The 18,422-nt window shown below is 38.5% G+C and overlaps 1 protein-coding gene across 1 annotated transcript; it reads left to right on the plus strand.

The window, feature by feature from the left end:
* The first annotated feature begins 3,904 nt into the window (after positions 1-3,904).
* On the plus strand, positions 3,905-7,016 carry tdgf1 (teratocarcinoma-derived growth factor 1). Its single transcript, XM_035783231.2, has 6 exons — positions 3,905-4,244; positions 4,375-4,424; positions 4,546-4,722; positions 5,228-5,342; positions 5,523-5,632; positions 6,235-7,016. The coding sequence occupies exons 1-6, from the start codon at positions 4,222-4,224 to the stop codon at positions 6,336-6,338; spliced, it is 579 nt and encodes a 192-aa protein (XP_035639124.1). The 5' UTR covers positions 3,905-4,221; the 3' UTR covers positions 6,339-7,016.
* The last annotated feature ends 11,406 nt before the right edge of the window (positions 7,017-18,422 follow it).

Consider the following 18,422-nt stretch of genomic DNA (forward strand, 5'->3'; position numbering starts at 1 on the left):
AACAACTGCTGAGACACATGAACCATCATTTGTGTCTTTGCTTATGGTAGCTGCCTCTCTCACTGCACACTCCACTCATCTGGCCTGCTGATGATGCAACCTTTATTTAGTAACTTATCTGAGAGAGTGAGAGTGTGTCATGTTCTGTGAGTATAATGTTTACTGTTAATTTGTATTGTTTATTTAACTTTTCTTTATTATCTACTTTACTTGCTTTGGCAATGTAAATGTATGTTTCCCATGCCAATAACGCTCCCTTGAATAGAATATATATATATATATATAGAGAGAGAGAGAGAGAGAGATGAGTGGAGAGATGAGTGGAGAGAGAGAGAGAGAGAGAGAGAGAGAGAGAGAGAGAGAGAGAGAGAGAGATGAGTGGAGAGAGAGATGAGTGGAGAGAGAGAGAGAGAGAGAGAGAGAGAGAGAGAGAGAGAGAGAGAGAGAGAGAGATGAGTGGAGAGAGAGATGAGAGAGAGAGAGAGAGAGAGAGAGAGAGAGAGAGAGAGAGAGAGAGAGAGAGAGAGAGAGAGAGAGATGAGAGAGAGAGAGATGAGTGGAGAGAGAGATGAGTGGAGAGAGAGATGAGTGGAGAGAGAGAGAGAGAAAGAGAGAGAGAGAGAGAGAGAGAGAGAGAGAGAGAGAGAGAGAGAGAGAGAGAGAGAGAGAGAGAGAGAGAGAGAGAGTGGAGAGAGAGATGAGTGGAGAGAGAGATGAGTGGAGAGAGAGATGAGTGGAGAGAGAGAGAGAGAGAGAGAGCGAGAGAGAGAGAGAGAGAGAGAGAGAGAGAGAGAGAGAGAGAGAGAGAGAGAGATGAGTGGAGAGAGAGATGAGTGGGAGAGAGATGAGTGGAGAGAGAGAGAGAGAGAGAGAGAGAGAGAGAGATGAGTGGAGAGAGAGATGAGTGGAGAGAGAGATGAGTGGAGAGAGAGAGAGAGAGAGAGAGAGAGAGAGAGAGAGAGAGAGAGAGAGATGAGTGGAGAGAGAGATGAGTGGAGAGATGAGTGAGAGAGAGAGAGAGAGAGAGAGAGAGAGAGAGAGAGATGAGTGAGAGAGGGAGAGAGAGAGAGAGAGAGAGAGAGAGAGAGAGAGAGATGAGTGGAGAGAGAGATGAGTGGAGAGATGAGTGGAGAGAGAGAGAGAGAGAGAGAGAGAGAGAGAGAGAGAGAGAGAGAGAGAGAGAGAGAGAGAGAGAGAGAGAGAGAGAGAGAGAGATTACAGTGTATGCCCATGGACAGGCTACAGCTGACATGCTTATGGTCCGTGACACCATTTATAGGGATGATTAGGAGAATATGTGGGTGCTGCCTACATCAGATAATAGAAAGTCTTACAGCAATTATAAATTCTCCTGGATAATAACTGCATAACCGTTTGAATGATTCACTCTTAAATTCTTCACTTGTTATTTACTCAGATATCTGTGAAAGAAGCAGATGTTCTCAGTCAAGATACTTTATGTCAGTGGGATTTTTAACATAGCAGTTGCAAATGACACCCTATTCCCATCCACTGCTTTTAACCAGGGTCTGTGGGGCTCTGGACAATACTGCATTATATAGGGAAAAGGGTGACATTGGGAACATAGTCAGTGAAAATGACAAATAGCCCAAAAGATAAGGCAGTTTTTGAGCATCTACAGCTCAATTAAGAGTACAGGTTTTTTTAAGTGAGGAAATTCTGTGACCACCAGACCAAGCGTATTGTTATTGAAAGTTGTGACTTGATACTTGTGGTTGGGGTTTACTATCGCCTCATATACATGCAATGTTTGAGTTATCGTGGATCTACCCTCAAGCCATAATACTCCTGAACAGCTAATCAAATGGCTTCCTGGACTATTTGCATTGACCTCCATTTTTACACTGCTGCTATCCTCTGTTATTATCTATGCATAGTCACTTTACCTCTACCTACATGTACATATTACCTAAATTACCTTGACTAACCTGTGCCCCCACACATTGACGTACCCACTGTATATAGCCCCGCTACTGTTATTTTATTGATGCTCTTTAATTATTTATTTATTTAGTATTTATTTTTTACTTTAACACTTATTTTTCTTAAAACTGCGTTGGTTACTGTAAACTGCGTTGGTCACTGTAAGGTCTTCTACACCTGTTGTATTCGGCGCATGTGACTAATACAATTTTATTTGATATAGTGTTTATTTTCATCAACCAGCATGAAGAGACTGATGGATCATGCCGGCATGGAGTAGGGTGAACTTGGCCCTGGACGCTGATCTTGGGTCAGTTTTGCATTTTCCCCACTAATGGTTAAGGTCAGGGTTGGGGAGGGGAATCTGATCCTAGATATTTTCTGCACCTAGGGGAAACTTCACCCTTGAGCTGTTTAGTGTCTCACAGAGAACAGTGCCAGTGGTGATGCCATTTCCTGTGTCACTCGGTGGCACAGGGCGCTCCCTCCCAGGAACAAGATCTACTGCTATGGAAATGCACCTGGCAAAGCAGCTTAGCCAGACTGTGAAATGTATGGAGCATTTATATGCGAACAGGCAATCAGGCAGACTATGCAGATATCTAAGCTGTTCCTGCTCCTCTCTCAAAGCATGTTAATCTCCCTGATTTACTAACTACCTATCATCTTCCTGCGTCTTCTCCAGCTGAAATATGTGGAGGAGCATGACTGGCTGTTATTGCAACTTCCTTGCTTACTAATCCTCTTCATTCCTAATGGAAGGCTTTCATGAGAGAGTGCCACTGTAGCCAATCTCCTGCCTTCTGGAGATTGCGTTCCATGACAGACTCATCTTCATCTCTGCAACGCAGGGAGAATATTAGGGATCTTAAAGGCATCACAAGGGCTGGATATGCAGGAAAACGGTTGTCAATGTCCCATGCCCAAGGAGGCCTAAATGAAGCGAGGCAACGGCAACACAAAATATGTCTTCATATGACAAATCTCCAGCAAGAGTGCATCCCAAATGGCACCCTATTCTCTAACAGTCGACTAGTTTTCCTGTGGGCTCTGGTCAGAATTAGTTCACTAAATAAGGAATGGGGTGTCATTTGGGACAAGTTGACATCTTCACATAATCAAAACTCCACATTGTTAACTTCTTTTGATTTCAATCAACAACCTAGTCCACTACTGGCCTACATGTAAATCAGTTGCTGGCTCAAAGAGAAGTAGCCTTGAGTTATTAGTCCAAGGTTTAGTGGGGCATTAGGACTGCTATGAATGAGGCCCATTTGGCACGCTATTTTTGGTTTTAGCGCACTACCTTTCACCAGGACGCATAAGGCTCTGGTAAAAAAAAATAGTGCACTTTATAGGGAATAGTATGCCATTTAGGATGTATGGAAAAAGGATGAGAAGGTGACCCTAGATGACCCCACAGAAAACTGTAATAGCAGTTCAAGTGCAGCCTAGTTGAAGCCATGTCTGAAACACTGAGCACAACTGAATGTTTCTCAGTAGACTGTTGTATGTGGGGGGTGGGAAGGTGGGAGGGAGTAATGGTTTCTGACTGGTGCAGAAATGTTCTGAAATATTTATATATATCTCCAGCAAGCAATCAGATACTATTGCATGAGATATAAAGATATAGGCCTATGATGGAATACAATTGTTGGGGAGGTCAGACCACCGTTTTCACCTAAGTACAAGTGGTGTGGCTTTTTGAAGCCAAGTTCCTCTGTGTGTGGGTGACTAGTATATATTTTGTGTGTGGGTGACTAGTATATATTTTTCTTATGCAGACCAAATCCTATTTTTCACCAACTACATTGTGTGCGCTCTGGGTGTTTCCAATGTGCGTGCTAGATTGTTTTGTTACATTACAAATCTCCGTCCTACATTATAATCAGCAACTCGAACTTTACCTTCACAGAGGAGCGCTCCGTCATTTGCATGTCGAGATTCCGGAGGTGGGTGTGATCTCATGTATGTGTATGGAACCGGAGGGGGCGGGGCAAATAGGTGCAAATTGACTGTCAGGGCCGGTGTTTGAGTGAGGCCTTTCGGGAGGGTCGCCAAATATTGGATGCTTTTCTTCAGAGTATCGCCTCCTCTGGAATACAGAGCTTGATGACTTGGAACAGAAGAGAGGAGCAGTCGTTTGAGTATCACTTGCGAGCTAACTGTTTACTTTAGCCTGTTGCAATAGGTTTTGGAAGAAGCCTTCTGCATGCGAGCTTGTATTGTTAGCAAACTCTGGTGACTTTGGAAGTTCATTTTGTCCGGGAAAATAAAATGAATTTGAGTCAACTTTTCAGGTAAGTCTATGGATTGATTGATTAATTGGTTAGGTAAAATATGTTGTAATTTCTTTCTTTTTTAAGTTAAAAAATGCCTACCGCCTAGATTTATTTTAACATGACATATTTTCCCCTTAATATATTTTAGGGTTTTGCTCTCGGTAGCTGTTGCCTGCGAGGCCATTAGAATTGGATCAGGTATGTCAATATGTTGCATCTGGCCCTCGCTTCGGCCCTAGTTTACTCATCTGAAACGGCTTACACGTTATACCTAAATATTAACCTTAATTTATTTATAAAATGTTTTCTTATGTCCAAGGCTGTGAAGGAGCTGAATGCACCAAAACCATAGAGGTATTGACCAAAACGGTGGACTATGGAAAGCCGACCCAACACGCAGATTACCTGAATCAGTTCAATGAGATGAACTCTCCTACTGTGGACAGGAAACATCGCGATGCGGCCTCAGTCCTACCATTCATCGGACTCACTGGAAGTAAGTTGGGCATTGATCGCGTAAAATGACTGAAATCAACCTCTCATGGCCTCCATAAACTCACAGCAATGAGTTTGAGCTTGACCTTGGGTGAATTAATTCGGCCTGTCTTGCTTTTTGTCACGCATTCGTCATCCTGCATCGATATTTTTTGTTGTCTTATTTCACACAAACAAACGTAGGCCAAGTCTGTTTTTATTGCGCAGTGATTGAAAACAGCTCTTTAGGAACGTGTTAACTGTGCTTCCAGTCAGCTGGACCGTGTCTTAGTCTTCAGGATATGGCCATTTTAGTAGGCAAACATTATGGAACGTTGCATATAACAATTTAATTAATAGAACCGGCATGGTTACTTATTTTCCATGTAGCGAGGCATGTTTATTCTACTTGGCATATGTTCTGATTGTTGCATAATGTCCTGAACACACCCTGGGGTTGAAGCCTGAGTGCAATACAACAACACTCAGAACATCCATATTAAACTCGTCTTTCTCTCATTTTAAAGGTGCAAAGCAGAGTCGTAACTGCTGTAAGAATGGCGGGACCTGCATCTTGGGAAGTTTTTGCGCATGCCCACCACATTTTACTGGCCGGAGCTGTGAATACGACGAACGAGTCAGGTAATTTAATTTAAGTTTGAAGCCTAAAGTCGTAACTGTTGTAAGAATGGCGGGACCTGCATATTGGGAAGTTTTTATAAGACGAACGAGTCAGGTAATTTAAGTTTGAAGTCTAAAAGTAATGTATCTAGCCTATATTTACATGTATCTCTCTCTGCTCTGTCCCTTTTGTGCTTACAGGAGCTGTGGTACCATTCCCCATGGGGTGTGGGTTCAGAAAGGCTGCTCATACTGCAGGTGTGGATATGGGGTCATGCACTGTTTTCCTCAGGTGTTCCATGAGGACTGTGGTAAGAATGCACTTTATGATACTTTGCTAGATGTTCTGCTTTTTCACTCTCCAAAATGTCACTCAAAAAGTGTCTGAATCCTTTTTTAAATTCTGATAAGAGGAAGATGTTGGGTATTAGCTAACATGTTTAACCTCCAGCTTAGGTCTACTTACTCAAAAGCACCATTTGTCTCTGTTCATATCAGACCAGACTTAGTTTGTGTTGATAAAATAGGAGTGGTCTACCGGGTGTCTTTTGCAAGGCCTTTGAGAGTAACACAGGGAAAGGTATTATCAGAGGTGGCACCAGTTTGGCTGTGAATGGGGGATGAGAAAATAAATTTGCACCTCACTGGGCAGCAGAATGGGTTTCTTTAGATCATCACAGGCAGTGGCTCTGCCCTGAGAACCTACAAAAGATTATTCAGAGGCTACAGAGAGGCCAGGTTTTCAGGTCTGACGATGTGCCAACGGCCCCATTTCCCCGATTCACATTCCTCCATTTGTCAGTCCACTTTATTTGTGCTACAGTTCCTTCTTTCTCATCTCTTTCCATTTCAGTCTCCTTTTATTAATGATGTTTGCTGGGGGGTTCTTCTCCCCCCCTCATTTTTCTTTCAGACGAGGACCAGGAAGTCCGCTGGTTTCATTCAATGGGTGTCCGAACGCTGCAGACCAAGTACTTCCTGTGTCTAGGACTAATGTTTTTGGTTTTGTTCGCTTGAGAAGCTACGGGTGAATGAGACCCAATGGATTTCAGCCTCAAAGGCCTCATGAAATGACTCCTGGTTTTTGGGCAACGTACTGAAATGAAATTTCCTTCCAGTGGAAGTCGGAACTACAAGTTGCTGTGTTAAAAGCAACTGTCGTGTAAATGTGAAGGATGCTGTACATAAGATTTTAATGGAAAATATTTGGTATTGTGCTTTTTATTCGCAATCTTTCTCGACTTGATGAATACGTGTTTTGAACATGTCAATCATTCAACGTGTCCTATGTTGTACTCTGTTTTACAAATGGAGTGTGGTGTTTGTTTCTGGTTGGTAGTACACATTGTGACCAATATTATTGCATTAACTGTTACGTGTACTCTCAACAGAAACAAAGTGTCACTTTTGAACCAAGTTCTGTTTTAGTTATCTTATTGATTGTATTTGCAGTTCAAACACCTGGTTGCTGTTCCTATCTACATGGACAGTTTGATAAAGCCGGAACGACCTGTGATTGTTGACCTTTTTGCCCGTTTTCCCTTATCTAAAATAAACAATTAGACCCCTCAATCGATCACCAGTGTTGATGTTCCAAGTTGTTGTGTTAATAGTCATTGCTCTGGCCAAATTTTTTTTCAATTGGCTGTGATGGGAATTGAATGTGTTCGTGTCATTAAAAATCTCATAACGTGATATTGACTTTTATTTGTGTGTCCATATTATTAATCTGGTATGGATGATAAGGTTGCCAATAGCACATGTAGTTTGGTAGTTCGATAGTTTACCTATCTAGGTATAATTAACTGCCATAGTTATTTGTGGTGGATGTACAGCAACAGAACCATTTAAATGATTCTATATGTTAGGATATGTGCAAACGAGAGGTTTGGGGCTCTTATTGGTCTATTAATTCATTTTCGTTCAACTGTTGTACCATACCAGAACCCAAGATAGAAGCTTGTTTTACTCCAATGTTTGTAAACAAATACTATAGCCTCAAAACATGGTTAAAACTATAATTTTATATAATGGATGGTTAGTCCTTGCATCCATAGCTCTGTCTATGAATTTAAGTGGTTACATTTCTCCAGCCCCATACATTTCCTAAAATAGTGGGGGACAGTTATTTTGTTGTTTCAACTGTGGATTGCCCCTTTAATATATGATTCATGAGGCCGGATTTCAAAATGAGAAAAATGTTTAAAGCATTCAATCTCAATTTTTAAGTGGCAGTTACCACACGTTTGAACAAAGTAACTTCCTATTGATTGGTTTTGCAATGCAAATGCATTGTCTCTGTGAGCCAGGTCTAAAACACAATGACCACTCGCAGCTCTATTTTGCTGTTTTATCTCTTTCCTAGATTTTACAAAACAGAACACAGATTAAATGGGGCGTTGAGTCGTGATGCACGGAGAAAGAATAAACTGGACTTTCATATGAATGAAACTTGAATAGTCTCTGTGCTGCTTTCCCCATGTCAGGACTGAAGGTCCTCTTCCTGCTTCTCCACTCCACTGTAACAGACTGAACAGGTAGAGGTGTCAGCTGTTGAACACTCTTTAGAAATAGAAAGAGACATAGCTAGAGCTCTTTTACATTTACATTACATTTAAGTCATTTAGCAGACGCTCTTATCCAGAGCGACTTACAAACTTTTCTCTGGGGGGATGAAGTGTAGCTGGCAGTAGTGGGAATTTCCTGATGGCTCCCAGCTCACTGATGGCTCTCCTTCCCTGGCTCTTCCTCTGTCTACCAGGTCAACTGGATGTTGGTTCAATCAGCCTCAGCCAGACAAACCCAAAACCACTGATGGCTCTCCCTGTGTAGTGTGTACCAGGTCTGAGTATACAGACAAACAGACAAGAAGGACACACAGACAGACCCAACATTAGGTTTGATTATACAATTGAAAGTTTGAACAGACAGCCACAGATCAGAAGAACCCAAAACCACTAACGGCTCTCTCTGTGTCGTGTCTACCATGTGAGTATACAACTGAATGTTGCATCAGGCGAACCCAAAACCAGATGATGATCATAAGAGAGCCTTCCAATCACCATCAAAACCCAAATGGCAGTGAAATTAAAGTGTATTGCTTTGTCAATACCAGACAACAAGTAACTGCACATTTCTGTGCTAAAACAGCATCTGTATTTATTTTCTTAGTGACAAGGGTCAGTTTCCCTGAGACAGATTAGGCCCAGTCTCGGGCTGAAAAGCATTTGAGAAAGGATCTGAGAAACTGGCCCTGTAGAGCAATGGAGATTCACACATATACATTGACATGTTGGTGTTGACATATGGTGTTGCCTTTCTATGTATGTGATTATGGGATTGAGTTGCTGGTAAAGAGATGGTAGCTAACTGCCCTGGACTAATCCCTCTATCCAACACAGTGATTTATTGAGCTGCTCCTGTCTGTCTGTGTGAGCTTCCACTAGCCTGGCTGGCTGCCTGTCTGCCTCTGCTCCTGCCCCTCTCTCTCTCTCTCTCTCTTTTCCCCGCCTCTGCTCCTGGTCCTCCTGGCTCTCCTTGTCCCCAACCAATGCCTGCTGACCCCGGGAGGGTATAGAAGCTCAATACCCAGCAGTCTCTGGATCAGTCTAGATAGGTCCTGACTAGATCTCATAAGAGGATAACACTTTCTCTCTATTGTGGCCTTCAACTATCCCCACAAACATCCTTACAAACTCCTCACTATTTTAACGAAGTCTGGTCTTCTTAGTGGAGATGGCGTCACAGCTGATCCAGATAAAATGGGATTTCCAGTGAACCAATAGTAGTGAGCTTCCGCAAGGCTGGCGAGGAGGACCCCCACAGTTCAGAACAAGACTTTAATCCATGGTACTTCCTCAGAGATAATGTCTTTCCTCTAGTCTATTTCCTGCACCCCACTGGCATGCTGGGCCTGATTCAATGACTCTACACGCAATCATGAGATGATTCTGAGAAGCTCTGAGATTAGATGAGGTGTGTGCATGACTGTGCGTGTGTGTGTGTGTTTGTGTGTGTGCATGCAGTAAATGTTGTGGTGGGATGTACCAGTATGTTTGGGAAGTGAAAATCCACTATTGAGCTTGTAACGGATTGAAGTTGCCTAGGATTACACCCAGGACACTTTACAATCCTATGTAGATGGAGTCATGCATGGGCAGACTGATCTCTCTCCTGTTCACTCAATATCCTCCCAGGCAGGGGGATGTCCACGGTGTAAACACTTGTGGAAATACATTTTATTCAAGAATTCACATGATCCATTAAATCAATATAGCATTTTACAGTTGAGATGTGATCTGCACACTGGTTTATGAAAGTCAGAAACATCTACATGTCCAAAGAGAATTGCAATTTTTGTGTATGATATCTTGATTATTCCATAACCCCAAAGCAGCCTGCACTAAATTTCCCATTAGATTGACTAATCATTTTCAAAAGGAGAGCATTAAATGAAACCAGGAACATGAAAAGCGTCTCAACAACCTTCAGATCTCCCTACATTGTATCCCTCCTTACCTGGTGTTTGTATGGTGTTTTATTCCTAGAGCATGCGGAATGAGAAGGAAAGAAAGGAAGGAATATATGTGTATGTTATTGTTACCTATGATCATCAACTGTCAATTTACACAATCAATTATGTCACATTTTATAAATTTTCTAGTACTCTTATAAATGTGCACACACGCAACGAAGCACAAACTTCTTGACTTCCACTGTAAGGTCTGAATCCTATTTTCTCTCACTTCTGAGACAGTTGAAGGAGTTATTTCTGGAAGAGAGACGGTCCTATCTGGACTTGATAAGACAACAAGAAAGATGCTTCTGTATCATGTCTGTAAGTGGACACCCTCAGTCAGTCGGCCTGGACTCAGCGCTTCAAGTAGCTGAAGTCTAATTTGTGCTAATCTCGGTTGGGGTTTTCTCCTGAATTAAGCTGCCCTCCTCCAACCTCGCCTTAAAAGAATTTGTGAAAGTATCTATTTTTCGTTTTTGGGATGGTAAATTAATACAGGCCCTAACTGGTTCTAATTCAGTCCTCATTATATTTTCTTGCAAAACTTGGAAAAGCACATCAGACTTTTTGACATTCAAAAGCAAAAATTCCCCATTAACTAATTCATGCATCTCTTTTAAGTTTTAATGTGGTTTTAATGGATCCATTTATGAGAGAAAATGGGTAGTCTGAAGCTCTCAATAAGTTTACTACCTCTCTCTCTCTGACTCTCTTTCTCTCCATGTCTCTCTTTCTCTCTCTCACCCTGTCTCTCTATCTATCTGACTCTCTCTCCCTGTCTCTCTTTCTCTCTCTCCCTGTCTTCCCCCCAGCCCTTCTCCCCCTCCCTACTCACTCTCTCTTTCTGGGAGGATCAGAGTGTCCATCCATTGTGACAGAGTGACAGTGGTGAATGTATCTGTTCTGTGGCAGTAAACAGAGGGAGAGCTGGGTAAACAGACAGCCTGGCAGCCAGGGGCTGGGATGGGGCTGGCCGATGGAAGTTCATCAGGCTCAGGCCCAGGGTCTGAAAGTGTGTCACAAATGGCACCCTATTCCCTTTATAGTGCACTACTTTTGACCTGGGTGCATAGGGTTTTGGTCAGAAATAGCGCACTACATAGGCAATAGGGTAATATATAAGCAATAGGGTGATATTTGGGATGCACATTGAGTCGGCCCGAGGAATCTAAACAACACAAGGGGGATAGAGGGTGGGATAGCAGGGGAGTGCGGTCTGACTTACACCCACACAACAGACAACACTATACATCACACTGGCAGGGGATGTATTTACAGTTAACAAGCTGTGTGTGTGGGGGGGTTAGAGAGAGAGGGGAGAGTTTGTTTTATTTTTATTTAACCTTTATTTATCCAGGCGAGTCATTTAAGAACAAATTATTATTTATAAAGATGGCCGGACTAGTGAAGACTGGGGTGGCAGTTAGCCTAGTGGTTAGAGCATTGGACTAGTAACTGAGAGCTGACAAGGTAAAAATCTCTCGTTCATCCCCTGAACAAGGTCCACTGTTCCTAGGCTGTCATTGTAAATAAGAATTGGTTCTTAACTGACTTGCCTAGTTAAATAAAGGTTCAATAAAAAATAAGAGAAAGAGAACCCAGTTCTGAGAACCATATGTTTCTTAGAGAATGCTGCAGGATACCCAACTAGCTCATAATATTCTAATAACCATGTGTTTCTTAGAGAATGGTGCAGGATACCCAACTTGCTCATAATATTCTAATAACCATGTGTTTCTTAGAGAATGGTGCAGTTAACCTAAACTAGCTCATAATATTCTAATAACCATGTGTTTCTTAGAGAATGGTGCAGTTAACCTAAACTAGCTCATAATATTCTAATAACCATGTGTTTCTTAGAGAATGGTGCAGTTAACCTAAACTATCTCATAATATTCTAATAACCATGTGTTTCTTAGAGAATGGTGCAGTTAACCTAAACTAGCTCATAATATTCTAATAACCATGTGTTTCTTAGAGAATGGTGCAGTTAACCTAAACTAGCTCATAATATTCTAATAACCATGTGTTTCTTAGAGAATGGTGCAGTTAACCTAAACTAGCTCATAATATTGTTTCTTAATAACCTAAATGCTCTAATAACCATGTGTTTCTTAGAGAATGGTGCAGTTAACCTAAACTAGCTCATAATATTCTAATAACCATGTGTTTCTTAGAGAATGGTGCAGTTTAACCTAAACTAGCTCATAATATTCTAATAACCATGTGTTTCTTAGAGAATGGTGCAGTTAACCTAAACTAGCTCATAATATTCTAATAACCATGTGTTTCTTAGAGAATGGTGCAGTTAACCTAAACTAGCTCATAATATTCTAATAACCATGTGTTTCTTAGAGAATGGTGCAGTTAACCTAAACTAGCTCATAATATTCTAATAACCATGTGTTTCTTAGAGAATGGTGCAGTTAACCTAAACTAGCTCATAATATTCTAATAACCATGTGTTTCTTAGAGAATGGTGCAGTTAACCTAAACTAGCTCATAATATTCTAATAACCATGTGTTTCTTAGAGAATGGTGCAGTTAACCTAAACTAGCTCATAATATTCTAATAACCATGTGTTTCTTAGAGAATGGTGCAGTTAACCTAAACTAGCTCATAATATTCTAATAACCATGTGTTTCTTAGAGAATGGTGCAGTTAACCTAAACTAGCTCATAATATTCTAATAACCATGTGTTTCTTAGAGAATGGTGCAGTTAACCTAAACTAGCTCATAATATTCTAATAACCATGTGTTTCTTAGAGAATGGTGCAGTTAACCTAAACTAGCTCATAATATTCTAATAACCATGTGTTTCTTAGAGAATGGTGCAGTTTAAAAGCTCATAATATTCTAAAACATGTGTTTCTTAGAGAAGCAGTTAACCTAAACTAGCTCATATTCTAATAACCATGTGTTTCTTAGAGAATGGTGCAGTTAACCTAAACTAGCTCATAATATTCTAATAACCATGTGTTTCTTAGAGAATGGTGCAGTTAACCTAAACTAGCTCATAATATTCTAATAACCATGTGTTTCTTAGAGAATGGTGCAGTTTAACCTAAACTAGCTCATAATATTCTAATAACCATGTGTTTCTTAGAGAATGGTGCAGTTAACCTAAACTAGCTCATAATATTCTAATAACCATGTGTTTCTTAGAGAATGGTGCAGTTAACCTAAACTAGCTCATAATATTCTAATAACCATGTGTTTCTTAGAGAATGGTGCAGTTAACCTAAACTAGCTCATAATATTCTAATAACCATGTGTTTCTTAGAGAATGGTGCAGTTAACCTAAACTAGCTCATAATATTCTAATAACCATGTGTTTCTTAGAGAATGGTGCAGTTAACCTAAACTAGCTCATAATATTCTAATAACCATGTGTTTCTTAGAGAATGGTGCAGTTAACCTAAACTAGCTCATAATATTCTAATAACCATGTGTTTCTTAGAGAATGGTGCAGTTAACCTAAACTAGCTCATAATATTCTAATAACCATGTGTTTCTTAGAGAATGGTGCAGTTAACCTAAACTAGCTCATAATATTCTAATAACCATGTGTTTCTTAGAGAATGGTGCAGTTAACCTAAACAGTAATAACCTAATAACCATGTGTTTCTTAGAGAATGGTGCAGTTAACCTAAACTAGCTCATAATATTCTAATAACCATGTGTTTCTTAGAGAATGGTGCAGTTAACCTAAACTAGCTCATAATATTCTAATAACCATGTGTTTCTAGAGAATGGTGCAGAGCTCATAATATTCTAATAACCATGTGTTTCTTAGAGAATGGTGCAGTTAACCTAAACTAGCTCATAATATTCTAATAACCATGTGTTTCTTAGAGAATGGTGCAGTTAACCTAAACTAGCTCATAATATTCTAATAACCATGTGTTTCTTAGAGAATGGTGCAGTTAACCTAAACTAGCTCATAATATTCTAATAACCATGTGTTTCTTAGAGAATGGTGCAGTTAACCTAAACTAGCTCATAATATTCTAATAACCATGTGTTTCTTAGAGAATGGTGCAGTTAACCTAAACTAGCTCATAATATTCTAATAACCATGTGTTTCTTAGAGAATGGTGCAGTTAACCTAAACTAGCTCATAATATTCTAATAACCATGTGTTTCTTAGAGAATGGTGCAGTTAACCTAAACTAGCTCATAATATTCTAATAACCATGTGTTTCTTAGAGAATGGTGCAGTTAACCTAAACTAGCTCATAATATTCTAATAACCATGTGTTTCTTAGAGAATGGTGCAGTTAACCTAAACTAGCTCATAATATTCTAATAACCATGTGTTTCTTAGAGAATGGTGCAGTTAACCTAAACTAGCTCATAATATTCTAATAACCATGTGTTTCTTAGAGAATGGTGCAGTTAACCTAAACTAGCTCATAATATTCTAATAACCATGTGTTTCTTAGAGAATGGTGCAGTTAACCTAAACTAGCTCATAATATTCTAATAACCATGTGTTTCTTAGAGAATGGTGCAGTTAACCTAAACTAGCTCATAATATTCTAATAACCATGTGTTTCTTAGAGAATGGTGCAGTTAACCTAAACTAGCTCATAATATTCTAATAACCATGTGTTTCTTAGAGAATGGTGCAGTTCTTAGATAATATTCTAATAACCATGTGTTTCTTAGAGAATGGTGCAGTTAACCTAAACTAGCTCATAATATTCTAATAACCATGTGTTTCTTAGAGAATGGTGCAGTTAACCTAAACTAGCTCATAATATTCTAATAACCATGTGTTTCTTAGAGAATGGTGCAGTTAACCTAAACTAGCTCATAATATTCTAATAACCATGTGTTTCTTAGAGAATGGTGCAGTTAACCTAAACTAGCTCATAATATTCTAATAACCATGTGTTTCTTAGAGAATGGTGCAGTTAACCTAAACTAGCTCATAATATTCTAATAACCATGTGTTTCTTAGAGAATGGTGCAGTTAACCTAAACTAGCTCATAATATTCTAATAACATGTGTTTCTTAGAGAATGGTGTGTTTCTTAGAGAATGGTGCAGTTAACCTAAACTAGCTCATAATATTCTAATAACCATGTGTTTCTTAGAGAATGGTGCAGTTAACCTAAACTAGCTCATAATATTCTAATAACCATGTGTTTCTTAGAGAATGGTGCAGTTAACCTAAACTAGCTCATAATATTCTAATAACCATGTGTTTCTTAGAGAATGGTGCAGTTAACCTAAACTAGCTCATAATATTCTAATAACCATGTGTTTCTTAGAGAATGGTGCAGTTAACCTAAACTAGCTCATAATATTCTAATAACCATGTGTTTCTTAGAGAATGGTGCAGTTAACCTAAACTAGCTCATAATATTCTAATAACCATGTGTTTCTTAGAGAATGGTGCAGTTAACCTAAACTAGCTCATATTCTAATAACCATGTGTTTCTTAGAGAATGGTGCAGTTAACCTAAACTAGCTCATAATATTCTAATAACCATGTGTTTCTTAGAGAATGGTGCAGTTAACCTAAACTAGCTCATAATATTCTAATAACCATGTGTTTCTTAGAGAATGGTGCAGTTAACCTAAACTAGCTCATAATATTCTAATAACCATGTGTTTCTTAGAGAATGGTGCAGTTAACCTAAACTAGCTCATAATATTCTAATAACCATGTGTTTCTTAGAGAATGGTGCAGTTAACCTAAACTAGCTCATAATATTCTAATAACCATGTGTTTCTTAGAGAATGGTGCAGTTTAACCTAAAGAGCTCATAATATTCTAATAAATGTGTTTCTTAGAGAATGGTGCAGTTAACCTAAACTAGCTCATAATATTCTAATAACCATGTGTTTCTTAGAGAATGGTGCAGTTAACCTAAACTAGCTCATAATATTCTAATAACCATGTGTTTCTTAGAGAATGGTGCAGTTAACCTAAACTAGCTCATAATATTCTAATAACCATGTGTTTCTTAGAGAATGGTGCAGTTAACCTAAACTAGCTCATAATATTCTAATAACCATGTGTTTCTTAGAGAATGGTGCAGTTAACCTAAACTAGCTCATAATATTCTAATAACCATGTGTTTCTTAGAGAATGGTGCAGTTAACCTAAACTAGCTCATAATATTCTAATAACATGTGTTTCTTAGAGAATGGTGCAGTTAACCTAAACTAGCTCATAATATTCTAATAACCATGTGTTTCTTAGAGAATGGTGGAGTTAACCTAAACTAGCTCATAATATTCTAATAACCATGTGTTTCTTAGAGAATGGTGCAGTTAACCTAAACTAGCTCATAATATTCTAATAACCATGTGTTTCTTAGAGAATGGTGCAGTTAACCTAAACTAGCTCATAATATTCTAATAACCATGTGTTTCTTAGAGAATGGTGCAGTTAACCTAAACTAGCTCATAATATTCTAATAACCATGTGTTTCTTAGAGAATGGTGCAGTTAACCTAAACTAGCTCATAATATTCTAATAACCATGTGTTTCTTAGAGAATGGTGCAGTTAACCTAAACTAGCTCATAATATTCTAATAACCATGTGTTTCTTAGAGAATGGTGCAGTTTAACCTAAACTAGCTCATAATATTCTAATAACCATGTGTTTCTTAGAGAATGGTGCAGTTAACCTAAACTAGCTCATAATATTCTAATAACCATGTGTTTCTTAGAGAATGGTGCAGTTAACCTAAACTAGCTCATAATATTCTAATAACCATGTGTTTCTTAGAGAATGGTGCAGTTAACCTAAACTAGCTCATAATATTCTAATAACCATGTGTTTCTTAGAGAATGGTGCAGTTAACCTAAACTAGCTCATAATATTCTAATAACCATGTGTTTCTTAGAGAATGGTGCAGTTAACCTAAACTAGCTCATAATATTCTAATAACCATGTGTTTCTTAGAGAATGGTGCAGTTAACCTAAACTAGCTCATAATATTCTAATAACCATGTGTTTCTTAGAGAATGGTGCAGTTAACCTAAACTAGCTCATAATATTCTAATAACCATGTGTTTCTTAGAGAATGGTGCAGTTAGAATAGCTCATAATATTCTAATAACCATGTGTTTCAGTTAACCTAAACTAGCTCATAATATTCTAATAACCATGTGTTTCTTAGAGAATGGTGCAGTTAACCTAAACTAGCTCATAATATTCTAATAACCATGTGTTTCTTAGAGAATGGTGCAGTTAACCTAAACTAGCTCATAATATTCTAATAACCATGTGTTTCTTAGAGAATGGTGCAGTTAACCTAAACTAGCTCATAATATTCTAATAACCATGTGTTTCTTAGAGAATGGTGCAGTTAACCTAAACTAGCTCATAATATTCTAATAACCATGTGTTTCTTAGAGAATGGTGCAGTTAACCTAAACTAGCTCATAATATTCTAATAACCATGTGTTTCTTAGAGAATGGTGCAGTTAACCTAAACTAGCTCATAATATTCTAATAACCATGTGTTTCTTAGAGAATGGTGCAGTTAACCTAAACTAGCTCATAATATTCTAATAACCATGTGTTTCTTAGAGAATGGTGCAGTTAACCTAAACTAGCTCATAATATTCTAATAACCATGTGTTTCTTAGAGAATGGTGCAGTTAACCTAAACTAGCTCATAATATTCTAATAACCATGTGTTTCTTAGAGAATGGTGCAGTTAACCTAAACTAGCTCTAAACTAATAATATTCTAATAACCATGTGTTTCTTAGAGAATGGTGCAGTTAACCTAAACTAGCTCATAATATTCTAATAACCATGTGTTTCTTAGAGAATGGTGCAGTTAACCTAAACTAGCTCATAATATTCTAATAACCATGTGTTTCTTAGAGAATGGTGCAGTTAACCTAAACTAGCTCATAATATTCTAATAACCATGTGTTTCTTAGAGAATGGTGCAGTTAACCTAAACTAGCTCATAATATTCTAATAACCATGTGTTTCTTAGAGAATGGTGCAGTTAACCTAAACTAGCTCATAATATTCTAATAACCATGTGTTTCTTAGAGAATGGTGCAGTTAACCTAAACTAGCTCATAATATTCTAATAACCATGTGTTTCTTAGAGAATGGTGCAGTTAACCTAAACTAGCTCATAATATTCTAATAACATGTGTTTCATGTGCTCATAATATTCTAATAACCTTAGAGAATGGTGCAGTTAACCTAAAACTAATATTCTAATAACCATAATATTCTAATAACCATGTGTTTCTTAGAGAATGGTGCAGTTAACCTAAACTAGCTCATAATATTCTAATAACCATGTGTTTCTTAGAGAATGGTGCAGTTAACCTAAACTAGCTCATAATATTCTAATAACCATGTGTTTCTTAGAGAATGGTGCAGTTAACCTAAACTAGCTCATAATATTCTAATAACCATGTGTTTCTTAGAGAATGGTGCAGTTAACCTAAACTAGCTCATAATATTCTAATAACCATGTGTTTCTTAGAGAATGGTGCAGTTAACCTAAACTAGCTCATAATATTCTAATAACCATGTGTTTCTTAGAGAATGGTGTTAACCTAAACTAGCTCATAATTTCTAACCAT

Source organism: Oncorhynchus keta, chromosome 12, assembly GCF_023373465.1.
Source record: "Oncorhynchus keta strain PuntledgeMale-10-30-2019 chromosome 12, Oket_V2, whole genome shotgun sequence".
NCBI lineage: Eukaryota > Metazoa > Chordata > Actinopteri > Salmoniformes > Salmonidae > Oncorhynchus > Oncorhynchus keta.

Excerpts from the sequence above, each read along its gene's own strand:
- tdgf1 (XM_035783231.2), top strand. The coding sequence starts at position 4,222 with ATGAATTTGAGTCAACTTTTCAG. Across the intron at positions 4,723-5,227 it reads ATTCATCGGACTCACTGGAA|GTGCAAAGCAGAGTCGTAAC; the intron begins GTAAGTTGGGCA and ends CTCATTTTAAAG. Across the intron at positions 5,343-5,522 it reads GAATACGACGAACGAGTCAG|GAGCTGTGGTACCATTCCCC; the intron begins GTAATTTAATTT and ends TTGTGCTTACAG.